The sequence below is a fragment of the Ornithorhynchus anatinus genome, chromosome 18, assembly GCF_004115215.2.
Source record: "Ornithorhynchus anatinus isolate Pmale09 chromosome 18, mOrnAna1.pri.v4, whole genome shotgun sequence".
Classification (NCBI taxonomy): Eukaryota; Metazoa; Chordata; class Mammalia; order Monotremata; family Ornithorhynchidae; genus Ornithorhynchus; species Ornithorhynchus anatinus.
In genome coordinates this window covers 43,699,791-43,719,279 of record NC_041745.1, presented here as the reverse complement: position 1 = coordinate 43,719,279, position 19,489 = coordinate 43,699,791, and the positions used below count along the sequence as shown (strand labels likewise).

The 19,489-nt window shown below is 70.1% G+C and overlaps 1 protein-coding gene across 1 annotated transcript; it reads right to left on the bottom strand.

Annotated features, from left to right (window-relative positions):
• Positions 1–19,062, bottom strand: MYSM1 (Myb like, SWIRM and MPN domains 1). Its single transcript, XM_039914638.1, has 21 exons — positions 18,958–19,062; positions 16,660–16,705; positions 16,053–16,123; positions 15,252–15,332; positions 15,098–15,124; positions 13,530–13,608; positions 12,151–12,249; positions 11,287–11,610; positions 11,022–11,188; positions 10,269–10,399; positions 6,883–6,986; positions 5,167–5,244; positions 3,901–4,022; positions 3,605–3,659; positions 3,454–3,504; positions 2,255–2,329; positions 1,762–1,950; positions 1,456–1,588; positions 480–585; positions 320–377; positions 1–183 (listed from the first exon to the last, which is right to left on the bottom strand). Exons 1-21 carry the CDS (start codon positions 19,017–19,019, stop codon positions 16–18), a joined length of 2,226 nt encoding a protein of 741 aa, XP_039770572.1. The 5' UTR covers positions 19,020–19,062; the 3' UTR covers positions 1–15.
• Positions 19,063–19,489: the final 427 nt, after the last annotated feature.

The following is a 19,489-nucleotide window of genomic DNA, read 5'->3' as shown; positions in this document are numbered from 1 at the left end:
CCCCTCCCCGGGCCGTCACGGCGCTCCTCGCCGGGGGCTCCCGGGGCGGCTTCCCGCGGCGGGCGGGGCGGGCGGCCCGGCCCGGGAAGCGGCCAGGAACAAGCTCTGGACGCGGCTCAGGAACTCCTCCGCCGGGAAGCGGCGGGGCGGCCCTCCCAGCGTCTTCCGCAGGCTCGCCAGCAGCTGCGCGGGGACGCGGACCCCGTCGGCCGCCGCCCGGTCAGGGGGGCGCGCGGGGGCGCGAGGGGCCGGGTTCCGCCCGCCGCCCCCCACCCCGGGGGCCCCCGCGGGCCGCCGCCGCCCTCGCCGAGCCGCTTACCTTCTGCAGGCAGGTGAGGTCGGACGCCCGGTGGAAGATCTTGCCCATGGGCACGCCGCTGTGGGGGCGAGAACACGCCCGGGGGGGGGGTCGGGGTGGGAGGGGGCCCGACGCGGCGCCGGGCCCCGTCCCCGGGGGGGCGGGGGGACGGGCGGGCTACCTGTGGGACAGCCGGTACTTCTCTATTATCCACCTGGTCTTCTGGAACACCAGCTCCCAGCGCGGTTCTTCCGGCATCTGCCGCATGGCAAACTGGTAGGGCAGACCTGGAGGGGGGGAGGGCCGTCGGGGCCGGGGTGGGCGCCGGGAAGGGGCGTCGACTCCTCCGTCCCCGTCCCCGGAGCGCCCGCCGGGCGCAGGGCGCCGTGCCGAGCGCTCCGAGGGTCCGGTTCGGCGGCGGAGACCGTCCCCGCCCGCGGCGGGCCGACGGCCTGGAAGCCGCCGCCGCCGCGACCCAGGGGAGCGGGCGCGGGCCTCCGGGTCGGGGGGCTGTGGGTTCCGACCCCGCCCCCGCGCGACCTCCCCTCCTCCGTGCCTCGGTCACCTCGTCCGTAAAACGGGGACCGAGACCGTCAGCCCCGCGCGGGACGGGGGCCGCGTCTCGCCTCGCTCCCTCGAATCTCCCCCGGCGCTCGGAACGGCGCTCGGCACGGAGCGGGCGCCGGACGGATCCCGCGGTTACCAACGGCGCCCGCGACGGAGCACGGAGAAGCCGCGTGGCTCGGCGGAGAGAGCCCGGGCTGGGGGGGGGGTCAGAGGTCGTGGGCTCGGATCCCGGCTCGGCCGGCCGTCGGCCGCGAGACCGGGGGCGGGTCACTTCGCTTCTCTGGGCCTCGGCGACCTCGTCTGGAAAACGGGGATGCAGCCCGGGAGCCCCACGGGGGCCGGGCCGATCGCTCCGTATCCTCCCCGGCGCTCAGGGCGGCGCTTCGCACATAGTAAGCGCTCAACGGATGCCACCGCCGTCGTCGTTTGTATCGCTGACAAGGGCGGGGCGGTCTGCGGGCCCTCCGCTCCTCCCTCGGCCCCCCCCGCCTGGCCGGGACCCGCTCTCCCGTGCCCAGCGAGGCCCCGCTTGGGCCCCCCCCCCCCCCCCCCGGTCCCCTCGCACCCGGTCCCCGCCCCCCGCGGCTCACGGTAGGAGCCGTCCGGGCTGGTCTCGTCGCTGATGACCAGGCAGGTGACCTGGGAGTAGGGCAGCGGATTGTTGCGGTTGTACGGGCTGACGATCACCCCGACGAACATGGCCCCTCCCCTGGAGAAATAACTCTGCAACGGAAGCGCGGCCCCGCCTCAGCGCCCGTCCGGGCCCCCGGCCGCGGGATCCCCCCCCCCCGTCGGCCCCGCCCGGGAAGGGGGGGGGTGGGGGGGTCCGGCCGAGGGGCCGGAGGCCCGCCGGTCCCCCCGAGCGTGTCCTCCCCGCGCTGGGCGGGCGCCCGCACCTGGTACTTGGCCTGGGTGTCGATGTCCCGCAGGGAGGGGTTGGGGTCGAAGGCGGGGTGGGAGTGGTACCAGCCGATGACGGCGTAGCCCGCGGCGGCCAGCGCCTCCGAGGCCTGGGTCTGCGACACGGGGTCCATCTCGCACTGGAGGCCGGTGCTCAGGCTGCTGCAGGGCTCCGCGGTGCAGATCTGGGGGGCGGACGGGCGAGCGCGGGGTCCGGGCCCGCCCCGGGTCCGCCGCCGGCCCTCCCCCGGGCCCGGGGGAACCGAGCCCGTCCGCCCCCGCCCCCCGGGCCGACGCCGGAGGGAGCCGGGGGAGAGGAAGGGAGGGCTCGGTCGGGGAAGGCCCCTCGGAGGAGGTGGACCTCCGACGAGGCCGGGGAGAGTCGCGGCCCGGGTCCGGCCGGGGGCCGGAGCGAGCGGGGGGGGGGGGCGGCGGGACGGGGCGGGGAGAGGACCCTCTCATCCGGGGTCAAGGCCGGCCACGACTCACCTCCAGCAGCCGGTCCGCCTCCGAGAACCGGCCCCCCAGGAGCCCGATGACCTCGGCCATGGACGTGTGAGCGTGCTGCCGGACGACACGGGACGCGCCTCACCCCCGGGCCCGCCTCGGGGCGTCCCGGCCCCCGCCCCGCCGGGCTCTGGCCCGCCCGCCCCGGGCCACGGACCCGTCCCCGACGGAGAACGCCGACCGCGTACGTGACGACGACGACGAGGTGGCGTCCGTTGAGCGCCTACTACGTGCCGGGCTCTGGGGGAGGTACGAGCTAGTCGGATTGTCCCCCCGTGGGGCTCACGGTCTTCATCCCCATTTGACGGAGGAGGGAACCGAGGCACGGGCCCAGAGTCACGCGGACGGTAAGCGGCGGGGCCGGGATTAGAACCCACGACCTCCGACTCCCGAGCGTGCAACCGGCCGATCGATCGATCGACCAACGGCATCTGTCGAGGGCTTCCCGGGCGGAGGGCGCCGTGCCGAGTGCCAGGCGCACGGGCGGACCGGCATCCCGCGATCCGGGCCGCAGCCGGTGACGGCGGGCAGAGGGAGGCGCCCGGAAACACGGCGGGGTGGGAGAGCGCCGGGACGCGCTCTAGTCCGGTGTCCCGCACGCCGTACGCGCTTCGCCCACGCCACGGAGGAGCAGCGAGGCCTAGCGGGGGGAGCCCAAGCCTAAGAGTCGGAGGACCCGGGCCCTGACCCCGCCTCCGCCGCGTATCGCCTGCTGTGTGATCCTGGCCGAGCCGCGACCTCCCTTGGCCTCGGTTCCCTCCCTCACCTGTCGGGGGGGGACCCGATCCCCGTTCTCCCTCCTACCCGGCCTCCGGGCCCCGCGCGGGACGAGGACCCGGTCTCCCCCGGGGCTCGGGGCGGCGCTCGGCAGGTGGCGGGCGCGTAACCGACGCCACGCCTCCTCTATCGTCATACGGATCGATCCGCTTCGTACCGCCTCGGGTCCGCGGAGAGCGCCCTGCGCCCAGTGAGCGCCAGGTCAGTACGAGCGGAGATTAAAAAATAGGACCGAGCGACCTCTCTCCCCGGTCCCGTCGCCCGGCACCTAGGAAGCGGCGCTCGACGGGTCTCGTCGTCGTCGTCACCACGATCGTTACTCCCTGCTGCTTCTCCCGTCCCGGCCTCCTCCCCGCCGACGGTCCCGGTCAGAGGCGGGGCACGGGGAGACGGGGGGGCCTTACCAGGTCCATGACCAGCAGCGCCTCGCAGGCCACCTTCACCTGGAACGGCTCCTGGGACGGGCGGAGGCCGGCGGGCGTGAGCCGGTGCGCGTCCGCCCGCCCGCCCCCGGGGGTCCCCCCGCCCGTCCCCCCCGCCCCCGCGGGGTCTCACCGGCTTCTCCGCCGTGAAGGAGCTGCAGGGGATCAGCTGGAAGGGGTCGAAGGCGCTGCCGGGAGACGCGGGCACCGTGGACCTTCGGGGGCGGACCCTCCCCGCCCCGTCCCACGACGACGGGCCCCGCCGGGGAAGGGGACGGGCCGCCCGCCCCGGGACCCGGCGTCGACGGAGCGTCACGGTCACGCGTCCGCCGGGAGCCCCCGGCTCCCCGGCCGACGGATCGGGGCCCTCCCCGGGAGAAGGGACGGCCGGGGTCCGCCGGGCGCCACGGGCGGAGCGGGGAGACCGACCTCTTTGCCGCTCTCGACCCCTTGGGCGGCCTGGCCCGACCGGCCGCCGGCTCTTCCTCCTCCTCCTCCTCCTCCTCCTCCTCGTCGTCCCGCCTCCGGGTCCGCTCCTCGGCCGACGGGTGCTACGGGACAGGGCGACGGAGAGGGGGAGGGCCACGGGGTGGTCGGCAGGGCCTCGGGCGCGGGGCGACCCGGCGGCCGGAACGGGCGGGCACAGCGGCGAGGGGGAGCGTGGCGGTGCTGCCCCGTTAGCCTTCGGTCCCCGGTCTTGCCCGTCGGGCTCCCGGTCCCCCCGTCTCCTCCGTCTCGCCGCCGACCTCTCGCCCGCGTCCCGCCTCCGGCCGGGAACGCCCTCCCTCCTCACGGCCGACAATGACCCTCCCCCGTTTCGAAGCCTCGCCGGAGGCCCCCCTCCTCCGAGAGGCCCTCCCTAAGCCCCCCCTTTCCTCGGCTCCCACTCCCTTCCGCGTCGCCCCGACTCGCCGATCCCCCGTCCCAGCCCCGCTTGGCGTATTCATTTCTATCGACGTCCATCTCCCCCACTAGACTGTAAGCTCCTCGTGGGCAGGGAACGTATCCGTTATACCGGTCTACCGTCCACGCGCGGTACGGCGCCCGGCACGCCGCGAGCGCTGGATAAACACGTCCGACTGACGGTCGGGGCCGGCCCGGGGCAGGAAAGAGGGCGGGGGTGTCTCGTTCCCATTTTCCCGCCCGGGGGGATGGCGGCCGGGAGAGGAGCGGTGGCTCGGCCGGGGTGGCCCGGGACCCTCGGCCCGCCCCGGCCGGGAAAAACCGCCGGCTGGCCGTCCGCGGGATATCTATTTCTTAATATCCGAAGGATTTTATGATTTAAGCGGGGCGGCCTCCCGGAGAGATCACGGGCCCGGGGGTCGGAGGTCCAGTTCCGGGCGGCCGGGGGGCGGCGGGCACCCGGAAGGCCCTCGGTCCGGCGCCGGCCGCCGCCCGGTCCGGCGTGAGCACCCGGCAGGCCGACCCCTCCACCCCCGACGCTTCCCGCCCGACACCCCGACTTGAGTAGCACGACGCCCGTGAAACCTGGGACGGGGACGGCCCACGGTCCCCCTCGCCGGGCGTGCGTCCCTCCGTCCCCCCGTCCCCGGCAACACGGGGGGGGGGGGGGCGGTTGGGAAGAGGAGGAGCAGAAGGGGAAGAAGAGGAGGGGATCGTGGGCTGAGGGCTGGGGACGCGGTGCGGGGGAGAGGGGTGGCGCCCCCGCCCCGACCCCCCCCCCCCCCCGGTTACCTCGAACGTCCGTCCTTCGAGGTCCCGGGCGTCACGCCGGCTCCCCCGGGGGTCCCGGACCCGCCGCCGCCGAGCACGCTGGAAAGGGCAGACAGGCGGGGGGGCCGTCGACCCGACGGACACCGTCGGGGATCGACAGAGCCCGGGGCGGGGCTGTGATAGGGTCATCTGGGGGTCAAGGGTCATCCTCTGGACTGTCCGCCCCTTGTGGGCTGGGGTTCTCCGTGTCGTACTTTCCAAGCGCTTACCACGGCGTTCGGCACGCGGTAAGCGCTCAATGAATACGACCGAACGGACGTCCAAGCAGCGGCCCAGCACCGGGCCTCCCGGCTGTAGTCCGTCACCACCCCCAAACCCTTTTTTTAATGGCGTTTCTTAAGCGCTTACAACGTGCCAAGCGCTGTACTAAGCTCTGGGTAGATACAAGTTACTCAGGTTGGACACAGGTGGGACTCTGCTCCAATCCCATTTTACAGATGAAGGAACCGAGGCACCGAGAGGCGAAGCGACGCGCCCGAGGCCGCACGGGGACGGTGTTTACTGACTTCCTTGTCCTCGGAGCGCTCAGAGCAGCGCTCTACGCCGGGTAGGAGCCCGATAAATGCTTGGATCGATCCATCGATCCATCGAGTCCTTCCTAGCCCCAGAGAACGTCGCGACTGAAACGGAGACTCGGGGGAAAAACGTCCGACACGGCCACCCCGCGAAATCCGTTGTCGGGAAAGTGGCGTGGCCTCGTGGAGGGCGCCCGGGCCCGAGAGTCCGAAGATCCGGGTTCCGATCCCAGCTCCGTCCCTTCTCCGCGGGGTGACCTCGGGCGAGTCCGCTTTTCGGTGTCCTCGTCTTTAAAGACGGGGATTCGGTATCTGTTCTCCCTTTCTTCGTCCCCCCCGTCCCTGCCTCGCTCCGCTTGTGTCCGGATAATAACGACGACGATGGCATCTGTCGAGCGCTTACGACACGAGAAGCACTGTTCTAAGCGCTGGGGGGGGGGGGGGATACAAGGTGATGGGGTTGTCCCCTGTGGGGCTCAGTCTTCACCCCCATTTTACAGACGAGGTCACCGAGGCCTAGAGAAGTGACTTGCCCAGGGTCACACAGTTATCTTCCTGTCGTTCTATTTCTATTCGCGTCTCCCTCTCTAGACTGTGAGCTCCTTGGGGGCAGGGAGCGTGTCCGTTATATCGTAGAGGGGCTTAGTACAGCGCTCCGCACACAGTTGGCGCCCGATAAATACGACTGACTGACCGATGTCCCTCTTGGACTGCGAGCCCCTCGTGGGGACTGATTATGAACGCTCGGTTCGGTTCGGTTCAGCCCCACACATACCTCAATTACTATCACATCGTGAGAAGCGGCACGGCACGACGGCCGGAGCCGGGCCTGGGAGTCAGAAGGACCTGGGTTCTGATCCCGGCCCCGCCACCTGCCCGCCGCGCGACCTCGGGCGAGTCACTTCGCTTCTCTGGGCCTCGGTTCCCTCATCCGTCAAATGGGGATGAAGACGGTGAGCCCCACGGGGGACGTGGATCCTGTCCAACCTGATCAGATCTACCCCGGCGCTTAGGACGGTGCCTGACACATAGCGAGCGCCGAACGAATGCGGTCGTCGTCGCCATTACTATTAGTGATTACTCACTAGCGGTCGGGGGCCGGGGGAGGTTCGGGGAGGAGCCCCCGCCGCCCGCCCCGTCCCCCGGAGGCCCGGGCACCTACCGCGGACTGGAGGCGCTGGACCGGCTGCGGCGTCCCCGCCGGGTCCCGGCCGGGTCGGGGGCGCGCTGCGGCGGCGTGCTGGACGCGGTGGTTCCCGGCCCGGTCTGGGGAGAGGCCGAGGGCACCGCGCTTTTAGGGGCGGGGGGGACGCGCGGGCCACGCGCCGGCCGGGCGGGCCGGTCCCCGGCCAGGGGCCGCCGCCGCCGAGACCCCCCGCCCTATCGGCCGGCCCCCTCCCCGACTCCGCAGTCGAGGCGACAGAGTCGTGCGCGCGCGCGAGCGCACACGTGCTTCACGTGCGCGCAGACGATCAGGGACACGGTAAGGACAACGCAGGTCCGCCCCGGCGCTCCTTCCTTACGAAGCCGCCCAACCCCTCGCGGTCCGGTAGGGAGCCGGGGCCCGGGCCCGATCCGACCGTATCGTATCGACCTCCGGAAATAAAAATGACCGCGGTACTTGTTGAGCGCTTACCAACCGCCAGGCACCGTACCAAGCGCCGGAGTGGCTATAAGAGCGCGGGGTCGGACGCGGTCCCCGTCCCACAGAGCGTTCGGTCTTAATCCCCATCCGACAGATGAGGGGAGGCAGGGTCACGCAGCAGATGAGTGGCGGGGCCGGGATGAATGACGACAACGGTGGTGTCTGTTAAGCGCTTACTACGTGCAAGGCACTGTACTAAGCGCCGGGGCTCACGGTTTTAATCCCCGTATTCCAGATGAGGTCACTGAGGCCCAGAGAAGTGATCTGCCCCGAGTCACACAGCCGACGGGCGGCCGGGGGCCGGGATTAGAACCCACCAGGTCTTCCTCACTCCCGGGCCCGGGCCCGCCCCATCAGGTCACTCTGCTTCAGCACGTGGACTATAGTGAACGCTTAATATAATGCAGTTCATCGTGTCGATCCGGTTAATCACCCAGGCTTTCCCTCCGCTCCTCCCCTTCTCCCTTCCCCTCGGCACTGTGCCCATCCGCTCATTTGTACATATTTTTAGCGCCCTATTTATTCCGTTAACCAGCCGTACATCCCCTCGATTCTATCTCTTGCTATCGTTTTAATGAGACGTACATCCCCTCGATCCTACTCCTCGCTCTTGTCTTGGCCCGTCCGCCTCCCCCGCTTAATAATGTTGGTATCTGTTAGGCGCCTACTACGTGCAGAGCGCCGTTCGAAGCGCTGGGGGAGAGACAGGGTATTCAGGCTGTCCCACGTGAGGCTCACGGTCTTCGTCCCCATCTGCCAGATGAGGTCGCTGAGGCAGGGAGAAGCGAGGTGACTGGCCCGCAGTCGCCCGGCTGCCGAGTGGCGGGTTCGAACCCGTGACCTCTTGACTCCCAAGCCCGGGCTCTCCGCGCCGTGCCGCGCCGCTTCTCGGATTAGACTGTAAGCCCGTCGGCGGGCAGGGATCGTCTCTCTCTGTCGCCGAATTGTCCAAGCGCTTAGTACAGCGCCCCGCCCACAGCGGGCGCTCGATAAATACTCCCGAACGAACGAACCGCCCGGCGGGACCCCGATGACCGTATCGGCCTCCTCGCCGACCCCCCTGCCTCCGGCCTGTCCTCGCTCCGGTCCACGCTTCCCCGACGGTTCCTCTAGGGAGGCGTTCGGACGCGGACCCAAGGCCCGGGGGTTGCCCGTCCGCCCCGGCACGGAGGAGAAACCCCTCGCCGCGGGGCCGAGGGCCCTCGTAGCGGGCTGGCCTCGCCCCCTCCTACCCCCGCCCGGCCCGCGCATCCGCTCCTCTGACGCCGACCCTCCCGCGGTCCCCCGATCCCGTCCGCCTCACCGCCCGCCTCCAAGCCCCGAGCTCCTTCCGGGCGGGGAGCGCGCCGCCCGACTGCACCCTCCCCTGAGCGCTCAGACAAGCAGCGGGGCTCGGCGGACGGAGGCCGGGTTTGGGAGTCAGAGGTCGCGGGTTCTTAATCCCGCCGGCGGGCGGGGACGGTCTCCGTCCGGGGCCGGATTGTCCATTGGTGTTTGGTATTTGTTAAGGGCTGACTACGTGCAGAGCACCGTTCTGAGCGCTGGGGTGGACGCAGGGGAATCGGGTCTTCATCCCCATTTTGACAGATGAGGGAACCGAGGCCCAGAGAAGTGAAGCGGCTCGCCCACAGTCGGCTGACGACGCGGCCGAGCCGGGATTCCAACTCATAGAGCCCCGACTCCGAAGCCCGTGCTCTTTCCACTGCGCCACGCGGCTCGTCACGCAAGCGCTCGGTACGGTGCTCCGCACGTAGTAAAGCGCTCGATAAATGCGGTTAGGGCGAGCGGCCTGGCTCAGTGGAAAGAGCCCGGGCTACGGAGTCAGAGGTCGTGGGTCCGACTCCCGGCTCTGCCGCTCGTCGGCCGGGTGACTGCGGGCCAGTCACTTCCCTCCTCTGGGCCTCAGTTCCCTCATCTGTCAAATGGGGATTAAAAGCGTGTGAGCCCCAGGCGGGACAGCCCGATTCCCCCGCAACTCCCCCAGCGCTCGGAACAGTGCTCGGCACCTAGTGAGCGCTGAACAAATACCAACGTTATCATTATTATTATTAACGATCCCGGCTCCGTCCCTCGTCGGCTGCGTGACCGTCGGGGCCTCAGCGACCTCATCTGTCAAATGGGGATGAAGACCGGGAGCCCCACGGGGTTCGACCTGATGACCCCGTATCTCCCCCGGCGCTCAGAACGGGGCTCGGCCCAGAGTGGGCGCTTAACGAGTACCCTCGCTGTTAGTAGCAGCGCGGCGCTCTGAGCCATAACAAGTGATGAGGAGCAGCGTGGCTCTGTGGCAAGAGCCCGGCTTGGGAGTCCGAGGTCATGGGTTCGAATCCCATGAGCGGGTCGCCGGCGTCATTAGCCTTGTTCCCGGAGGGCGATGATGTCGGTGTCTCCCTCTAGGAGGGGGGCGCCTTGTGGGCGGGGACCGTGCACTACCGGCTCCGTCCCACGGTCCTGTCCCGAGCGTTCGGCACAGGGCCCGCACGCCGGACACCCACGCTCGTACACGCACGCGGCCGGGAGGGAGCGCGGCTGGCCCTCCGTCTTACACCTTCGGAGAATCCGACCTTTCCCATCCCACGGGGGCGGGAGACGCCCCAGCTGTCGCGGCGAAGGGCAGCGGGGGGGGAACCGAGGCTCGGCCCCTCACCGCCTCGCCCCCCCCGGCCCGCGTTCGGCTCCCCGCCCCGGGGGGGGGCCGGGCCGTCGGGGCCCGGACGAGGCGGGGGAGACCCGGCGCGCGGACTCGCCGCGTGGGAGCGGACACTTTCCCCGCCGGCCCGCCCGCGGCCCCCGTCCCCCCGCCCCGCCACCCGCCACGGCCGGCACCCCCGAGGTCCTTCCCTCGGCCCCCCGTGGCGCTGGCCCTCCGCAAGTGGCGAGGGGCGCGGGGAGGGCCTCCTCACCGCAGCCGCGATTGATGGCGCCGACGGACTCCAGGTAGGCGTGGATCCTCCCGATGCAGTTGACGTCCCCGCAGCTCTTCAGGCCGGGCCGCACCGACGTCTTGTTCAGGTAGCGGGGCTTGCTCCTCTCCCTGGAGGCGCGGCGGGGGCTGCGGGGTCCGCCGGGGAGGGAGGCGAGGAGGGGAGAGGGCCCGGGCGCGGCTCAGGCGCTGCCCCCGGGATTCCCCGGCCCGCGGTCCTCCCGTCGGCTCCCGACGGCCCGGGGGGACGCCACGGGGGACCAGACCGCCCGCCGTCGTTCCGCGCCGGGGCAGATCCTGCCCGCCGCCCCGCCCGAGGTAGGAGCCGAGCCTCGCCGGGAGGCGACGCCCACGACGGGCGGGGAGGGGAGAGATCGGGGACCCCGGAGGCCTCGCGGTCCGGCCGCGCCGGGGGACGGCTCGGGTCGCTCGGACCCGACGGGGACGGTCTGGAGAACCCCCGCCCCGCGCGCTCCCCGGGCGCGGGCGGGACGCGTCGGGCGACGGACGCCTTCTCAGCTGGACGCTGGGCCAGCGTGGGCCGCGGCCGGGGGGGGGGGGCGGACCCCCACCTCTCCCGCCGGGGACGGACGGCCGAAGGGTCGCCCGGCCCCTCTCGGTCGCAGATCCTCTGCCTTTCCTCCCCTCCAGGTCCCCCCACGTCCGCCCCCCCGCCCCCCCCCCCCCCAGCCCCGAGACGCCCGCCCCGAGACGCCCGCTCCCCGGCTCTCACCACTGATCCAAGATGTAATTCCGAATCTTCAGGTAGCGCTCGGGGGTCTTGGTCGTGGCGCCCTCGAAGAACTCGGGGACGGCCCGCTTCTCCTCATCCCCGATGACGCTCCTGTCATCGCCGCTTCCCGCGTCCGGGGGCGGCCGCGCCGCCTCGCCTCCGCCGGCCTCCCGGGCCGGGCCGCGGGGCCCCGGGCCCCGGCCGGCCCGCTCCCGGCCCCCCGGCCCTCTTCCCCCGGGGGGCTCGGCCGGCCCGGGCCGCCGGCGGCCGGCGGGCTCCCGGGGCGGCGGTGGGCGAGCTCTCTCCGGCCGCCCCCGGGGAGGGCCGCCCGCGGGTCGGACGGCGGGGTCCCCCGGAGCGTCCTCGTGGAGCGGGAGCGGGTCTCGGGGGCGGCGGCCCGGCCTCCCCGCCTCCCTCGTCCGCCTCGTCCGTGATGTCCACGTCCTCGTCGCCGGACAGCTGCTCGATTCCTCACGGCGTTGAGGTTGGGTCGGCGCGGCCCCGGAGGGCGGGCGTCCCGCGCCGGACCCTCCTTCTTCCCCACGGCGGCGGGGGCGGCGGCCGCTCTCCGGGGCCCTTCCGACTTGGCCTGGTCCACGACGGGGAAGGGGAAGGGACTCTGAGGCGGAGCGCCCGCGGCGCCCGCCTCGGCCCGGAGAGCCCACGGCTCGTCCCGGGGGCCGGGCCGACCCGCCCGGCGGCGCCCCGTCCCCACCAAGGGCGTCTGGCCCCGGGCCGGCCGCGTCCCTTCCGCTCCCTCACCCTCCCCGGGCCTCCGCCTCCTCCCCGGTGAAGCCGGGGGTGAGGACCCCGCTCGCCCTCCATCTCGGCCGAGAGGGACGGACCCCGGGCTAGAGAACCGGCCGCCCCCGGGCCAGCCCCCAAGCGAGCCACCGATCCATCCGGCCACCCGTCGGCCCGTCCGCCCCCCACGTTAAGGGCGGCCGTTCGCCCCCGTCGGCTGTCCCGGATCCCACTCTCTCCTGACCGGTCGGTCGATCCTATTTACCGAGCGCTCGCTGTGTGCAGAGCACCGTACTAGGCGCCCGGGAGAGGAGGGCAGAACGATACGCGGACACGTCCCCCGCCCGCGCCGAGCTTCCGGGCCCAGCCCGCCCCCGGCCCTTACCTTATTCTTAAAGTACTGGCGAGCGTGACCCTTCACTTGGAAAACGGTGCGGCCGGGGATCAGCTTCGCGATCTTGGTCCACCTGCGGCCGAATCTGGCCTGCGGCCGCCGGACGGAAAGGACAGAGAGGGGGAGAAGCGAGAGACGGTCTCCCCGGGGCCCCGGGCGGGCGCCGCGGCTTCGCGCGGGAGCCCGGACCCACCCGCCCGTCCACCCGGTGGTCTTCACCGAAAGCTATCTGAGCCCGGGGCACCGTCCTCGCGCCCGGGGAGGGCCCGGCGGGCTCGGGCGGGCTCCCGTGGCTCCTCCGGAGCGCCGCCCGCTCGCCCTACGGGCGCGCCCGCCGCGGACGAGCGGTGTCACGGGCGGAGAAGCCCGGGCAGGCGCTCGCCTCCGCCCCGAGCCGCTCGAGATAGCGACGCGGCCTAACGGGCCCGGGCCCGGGAGGCAGAGGACTTGGGTTCTACTCCCAGCTCTGCCATCTGTCTGCCGCTGTGGGGCCTTGAGCGAGTCTCTTCCCTCCTCCGGGCCTCAGTTCCCTCATCTGTCAGATGGGGATGAAGACCGGGAACTCTCTGTGGGACGGGAGCCACGTCCAACCCGACGAGGTTGTCCCCGCCCCGGCGTTTAGTATTTCATTCGTTCATTCAGTCGTATTTATTGAGCGCCTACCGTATGCAGAGCACCGCACTGAGCGCCTGGAACGCACAATTCGGCAACAGGTATGAGTCAACGCCGGCCCGACGACGGGCTCACAGCTGTAGCGCTCCACAATACCGGGGAATCCAACACCGACGGGGGGGGGGGGGGGGGATGGAGGATTCGAATGCGACCCAGCGACCCCGGGGCAGCTTTTCCTCCCACGTCTGTCGTCTCTCGGAGGCCGTCCCGTCCCCGTGCCGGACGGAACCGTCTCCGGGGCGGGGAGGGGCCTGGGGCAGAACCCCGACCCCGAACGGCCCCCCAACACACCCACGCCCCCGGCTCGGTGGGGAGATCACGAGAGGCAACGTGGGCGCAGTGCGTAGAGCCCGGCCCCGGAAGCCGAAAGGTCACGGGTTCCAACCCCGGCTTCCCCGCTTGTCCGCTGCGTGGACCCCTTGGGCGAATCGCTTCACTTCCCTGGGCCTCCGCTTCCCTCCTCTGTCAACTGGGGATGGGGACCGTGAGCCCCTCCCGGGACAGGGACGGAGTCCACCTTGATCTGCTTGTGTCCGGCCCGGCGCTCAGTACGGTGCCCGGCGAAGGGTAGGCGCTTTAACCGACGCCGTCGTCGTCATCGTGCGCCCGCCGGGGAAGGGGGAGGAGGGCGGGCCGGGCGGGCCGGGGCACCGGCCCCCCTCGGCGCCTCTGAGGCGGGGGTTCCCCCGTCCACTCACCAGGCCGTGTTCGAACAGGTCCCTCTCCTCCGCCGTCCACTTGGCCGCGCCGCCGGCCGGTCTGACGGGAGAGGCGGCCCTGGGCGGGCGGAGCGGGCCAGGGGTCAGCGTCGGGGCCCCCGCTTCCCGGCCCGGCTCCGCCACCTGCCCGCCGCCGAGTCGCCGGGGGCGGGTCCCTTCCCGTGCCTCACCCTCCTCAACTGCGAAATGGGGATTCGATCCCCGCTCTCCCCTCGCCCTTGGAGCCGGAGCCCCGCGGGGGGGGCGGGGACCGCGTCCGGCCCGATGACCTCGGACCTCCCCCCGCGGCCGGCCCGGCCCGAGCGCCCCAGGGTCGCCGGAGATTCCCGGCGAGGGACCGGCGATCGATCCGGGGCTGTGCGTTTCCGGTCGGCGTCCGAAGGCCCTCCTCCCGCACGGACCTCGTCGCGCGGCGCGCGTCGGGGGGAGGGAGGGGATCGGGCGGCGGCAGGACCCTCCTCGATTCTACTGATCTATTTTGAGGCTACTGATGCCCGTCTACTTGTTTTGTCCCGCCGTCTCCCCCGTTTAGACCGAGAGCCCGTCGTTGGGCAGGGATTGTCTCTACCTGTTGCCGAACCGTACATTCCGGGCGCTCGGTCCAGTGCTCCGCACGCGGTAAGCGCTCGGTAAATACGATCGAATGAATAAATGAACGCAAGGAAGCCCCTTTTCCTGCCATGCCACTGGGCTTCTCCTCTCGCGGGGAACGGAGGGACCCAGCGCCGGCCTCGCCCCCCCTCGCCGGGGCCCTCCCGGCGGGGAGATGGAGGATGACCCGGCGACGAAACGGGCGGACGGGGCCGAGGAGGCGGACGTGGCGTCCGTCCGGGTCTCCCGGCCCCACAGAAGGTGGGACAACCGTCTCCCAGACCACGTGCCGCCCACCCAGATTCCATTTTCGACTTCTCGGTCTGCCCTCCGATCGTTGGCCGGCGTGCCCGCTAGACTGTGAGCTCGCCGCGGCAGGTGAGTCCGCTGCACCGTTCTACCGCACTCTCCCAGGCGTTTAGTACGTGCGCCACACAGTAAGCGCTCAATGAATACCATCGACCGGCCGACCGCCTGGGTAGCAGAATTCTTTCCCAGCTTACAGCTCTGTGCTGACAAAGGCAGATTTTTAGCTGTCTGCCTGTCTGGGTTCTGGGTTCCAACCCCGGCTCTGTCACTTGTCTGCTGTGGGACCTCGGGCAAGCCGCCTCACTTCTCTTGGCCTCGGTTTCCTCATCTGTTAAATGGGGACTGAAACTGCGAGCCCCAAGTGGGCCGGGGACTGCGTCCGACCCGATTTATTAAATGGGGGTTAAGACTGTGAGCCCCAGGTGGGACACGGACCATCTCCGATCTGATCGGCTTAGATCTACCCTAGAGCTTTGTAATAATAGTAATTGAGGCATTTTTAAGCGCTACGTGCCGAGCACTGTTCTAAGCACCGAGCACTCGGTACGGTGCCCGGCACATAGTGAGCGCTTCACGAAGGCCATGAAGAGAAAAAAAAAGGCGGGGGTGGATGGGAAGGGACATGGAGGCGGCAGGAAGGGACATACGCAAGTTTTCCGGGTTTCTTCACTGGGCTGCACATGGAAGAGAGCAGAAGAAAGAACCGGGCGTGAGTGGGGCCATTTTTACAGGGGCGGACTCAACCCTTCTCCGAAGGGGGTTTGAAGCCAAGCCGGCGGAGTCCCCGTCCCCCGATTTTACCTTCTGGCGGTTTTCCCGCCGCCTTCTCTCCGAGCCGGCCAGCGGCGACCGGGGGCGGATCTGTCCGAAGACAGGTAGTACCTGGGGACGGGGGTCGCTAAGGAAACGACACCCACCTGTCCACGCGTCAGTTCGGACGACCCCCCCCCCGGGTATCCGGCTCCCCTCCCGGCGGCCCTGGCCCGGGAAAGGCAGGGCGGCCCAGCGGGCGGAGCCCGGGCCGGGACTCGGGGGGGGCCCGGGTCCTCGCCCCGGCTCGGCCACCCGCCTGCGGGGTGACCCGGGGGCCGAGTCGCTTCGCTTCGCCGGGACTCGGGATTTGGGGCCGGGCAGCCCGTGTGGGACACGGACCGTGTGCCATCTGATCAGCTTGCATCCCAGCGCTTAGTACGGCGCCCGGCACCTAGGAAGCGCTTGACGGGTGGCGTTAAAAGGGGAAAAAAGGGCGCGGCGAGCTGCGCTCCCACACCGTCGATTCCCACGGCGTTTGTCGGGCGCCTACTCTCCGTGGCGGCACCGTGCTGAGCCCTGGGAGGAGACGGGAGCTCTTTACTCCGTGCAGGCGCCGTACAAGCGCTGGGATGGAAAGAAGCCAATCAGGTTGGACCCAGTCCCGCCCGCCACGGGCCTCCGGGTCTTCATCCCCATTTTACAGAGGAGGGAGCCGAAGCCCGGAGAGCCGGAGCGTCTCGCCCCGATGTGGTCAGGTGGCTGGGGTCCCGGCCGTTTGGGCCTCCCCGCCCGTCCGGTCCGGTCCGGGGCACCCCCGGGGCGGCGACCGCCGAGGCCGGGCAAGGATACTGTTCCTCCAGGAGCATCTTCTCGATGGCGACCCTGTTCTCCTCGCTGATGGTGCCGTCCAGGGCCCACGGCTACGAAGGACGGTCGGACGGACGGACGGAAGGACGGAGGGGCCGCCGCGGGGCGGACGGGGTGGGGAGGGGACGGTGAGTTCAGGGGACCCGGCCGACGCCGCGCACGAAAAATTAGCTGCCGGCGAGGCGGCTCTACGGACGGGAGGGCGACGCGGGAAAAAACAACCGGGTCCGGCCCCGTCGGCGACCGGGCGCCCCGTCCCCCTCGATCTGGCAGAGGGCGGCCCATTCTGGGATCCGCGGCCTGGGCCGAGACCGCGCCCCCCCCCAGCCGGCCCGCCCCGAGATCCGTTCCCCGCCCCCGAACCCGAATCCACCGGCCGACCGCCGTTGGCGGGCGCCGGCCGCTCCTCCCGATGGTACCGGTCCCGGCGCGGAGCGCCGCCACTTTACGCCCGGTGGGCGCCCGGTAGGTACTCTTTGCTCCTACCGCCCCTGCTCCTCTCGGGCTTCTCCCGAGCGCCGGCCGCCGCGGACGCCGCCGTCGGGACCGCCGCCCGGGGCCCCGCAGCGACCCGTCCCGGGGAACTCACCATCGGGCCGCCGTCCGCCCTCCAGGAGGAATCGAGGTAGTTTTCTCTGAAAGGAGAGGACGGGTCGGTTCCCGGCCCCGCGCCGGCGAGCCTCGGCCCGGCCCCGGCGACCCCTCCCCGCCGGCCTCGCCCGCGGGACGCCACGGGCCCGCGAGCCTCGGGCGGGCCCGGGGCCCCCGCACCCTCGCGACGGCCGCCTCTCCGGGCCTCCGTTTCCTCATCTGTAAAACGGGATCCGACGCCCGCCCTCCCTCCCGCCCTCGGACCCCGGCTGGACCGGGAGCTCCGTGAGGACCCGGCGTGGCCCACCGGACGGACCCCGGGTCCCGGCGTCAGAAGGTCATGGGTTCTAGTCTCGGCTCTGAGCGACCGTGGCGTGGTGGATAGGGCACAGGCTTGCGAGTCGGAGGGTCACGGGTTCCAATCCCGGTTCCGTCACTGTCTGCCGTGTGAACCTTGGGCAAGTCGCTTCACTTCTCTGGGCCTCAGTCACTTCATCCGTAGAACGGGGAATGAGACCGGGAGCTCCACGAGCGACAACCCGATCGCAGGGCTTGGCACATAGTAAGCGCTTAACAAGTACCACAGTTCATTCACTCATTCGGGAGTATTTATTGAGCGCTAACTATGTGCAGAGCACTGTACTAAGCGCTTGGTACGTACAAATCGGTAACAGATAGAGACAGCCCCTGCCCTCTGACGGGCTTACGGTCTAATCGGGGGAGACGGACAGACGGGAACGATGGCGATGATAATTATTACTACGGTCATCATTGCTATTATTATTGACTTTTCCGTTCCTCGGTTCCCTCACCTGTAAAATGGGGATTAAGCCCGCGAATCCCAGGTGGGACACGGGCCTTATCCGATCCGCTTCCCTCGTATTTACCCCAGCGTTTAAAACAGTGCCCGGCGCATAGTAAATGCTTAAAAAATGTCACTAGAGAAAAAAAGGGGTGCTCAATAAATACTCCTGATAGATTAACCGGTAGCGAAGCACTGTAGCCGGGTGGAGAGAGGCCAGGTTTGAGAACCGGGAGGCTTGAGCTCTAATCCCGGCTCCCCCGCCCGTCGGTGTGACCTTGGGCGAGTCATCTGACTTCTCTGTCCCTCAGTTTCCTCCTTTGGAAAATGGGGACTCGATACCCGTTCTCCCTCCCGCTTAGACAGGGAGCCCCATCTGGGGTCGGGACTGGGTCCGCCCTATCTTGTAGTCACTCCAGCTTTTAGCACAGTGCTCGGCACAGAGTAAGCGCGTAACCAACACCGCCATCATCCTCCTAAATGCCACCGATGGGCTGCTCTCTAAAGCGGTTGCAACAGCGTTCTGCACACAGTAGGAGCTCATGGGTTCGAATCCCGCCCGCCACTTGTCCGCCGCGTGACCTCGAGGAAGGCACGTCTCTTCTCTGGGCCTCAGTCTCCTCATCTGTCAACCGGGCGTGGAGCCTGGGAGCCCCACCCGGGACGGGGACTGGGTCCAACCTGATGACCTCGACTCCACCCCGGCGCTCGGTACAGTGCCTGGCACATAGGACGCGCTTAACAAACGCTATGATGACGATCATCATTAGCAGCGTAGCGGAACGGGTAGATCCCGGGCCCGGGAAGGTCCTGGGTTCGAATCCCGGCCCCGCCACCCGTCAGCTGTGTGACTGTGGGCGAGTCACTTCACTCCTCTGGGCCTCAGTGACCTCATCTGGAAAATGGGGATGAAGCCTGGGAGCCTCACGGGGGCCGACCTGATCACCCTGTATCCTCCCCAGCGCTTAGAACAGTGCTCTGCACATAGTAGGCGCTTAACAAATGCCGACATTATTATTCTTCTTCTCTGGGCCTCAGTTTCCTGCTCTGTCAAATGGGGATGGAGCCTGGGACGGGGCCTGGGTCCAACCTGATTAGCTCGTCTGCACCCCAGCGCTTAGCACAGTGCGCGGCACCTTAGTGAGCGGTCCTCCTACCCTGTGGGGGTTGGGCGGGGGAGAGGGAGAGGGAGAGCAGCGAACTACAACTCCCGGCAGCCCCGGCCGGAAGGGGGCGCCCGAACTACAACTCCCGGCAGCCCCGGCCGGAAGTGCACGCGGGAGACCGGCCCCCGAGGGGGATCGAACTACAACTCCCGGCAGCCCCGGCCGGAAGTGCGACCGTGAGGCCCCGCCCCCTCCCCTCCCCCGCCCGGGCTGGGCCCGGCCCCCGGGGGGCGCCCGGCGGGTGTGTGTCTGTGTGTGAGCTGAGTGTGGGTGTGAGTGTGGGGGGGGGGGTCCCCGCGTGGGCCCGCCGCCCCCCGGCCCCGCTCACCCGCGCGGGGCCAGGCCCACCGCGTCTCCCTCGACGTCCACATCCGCTTCTTCGGCCGCCATGGCGGCCCCGCCACATTCCCTCCCTTGCCCCCTCCCCCCCGCCTCGCCGCCTCGCGCGCCGGACGATCTCGCGAGAGCCGGCGGGGCGGCGAGAACGGCGGCAGGCCACGCCCGCTTACCCCATGGGGGGGAGGAGGGGAAGGAGCAGGATGCGCGCGCATCTCCTCCCCCGCCCTGACCCCTCCCGGCTGCGCGCGCATCCCCCGCTCCGCCCCCTCCCCCGGCTGCGCGCGCACCCTCTCCCCCGTCCCACTCATCATTCATTCATTCATTCATTCATTCATTCATTCATTCATTCATTCATTCATTCGTATTTATTGAGCGCTTCCCGAGTGCAGAACACTGTATTAAGCACTTGGAAAGTCCAATTCGGCAACAGAAGGAGACAATCCCTGCCCAACAACGGGCTCTCGGTCTAGAAGGGGGAAACCAAACAAGTAGACGGGCATCGACAGCATCAGAATAGATCA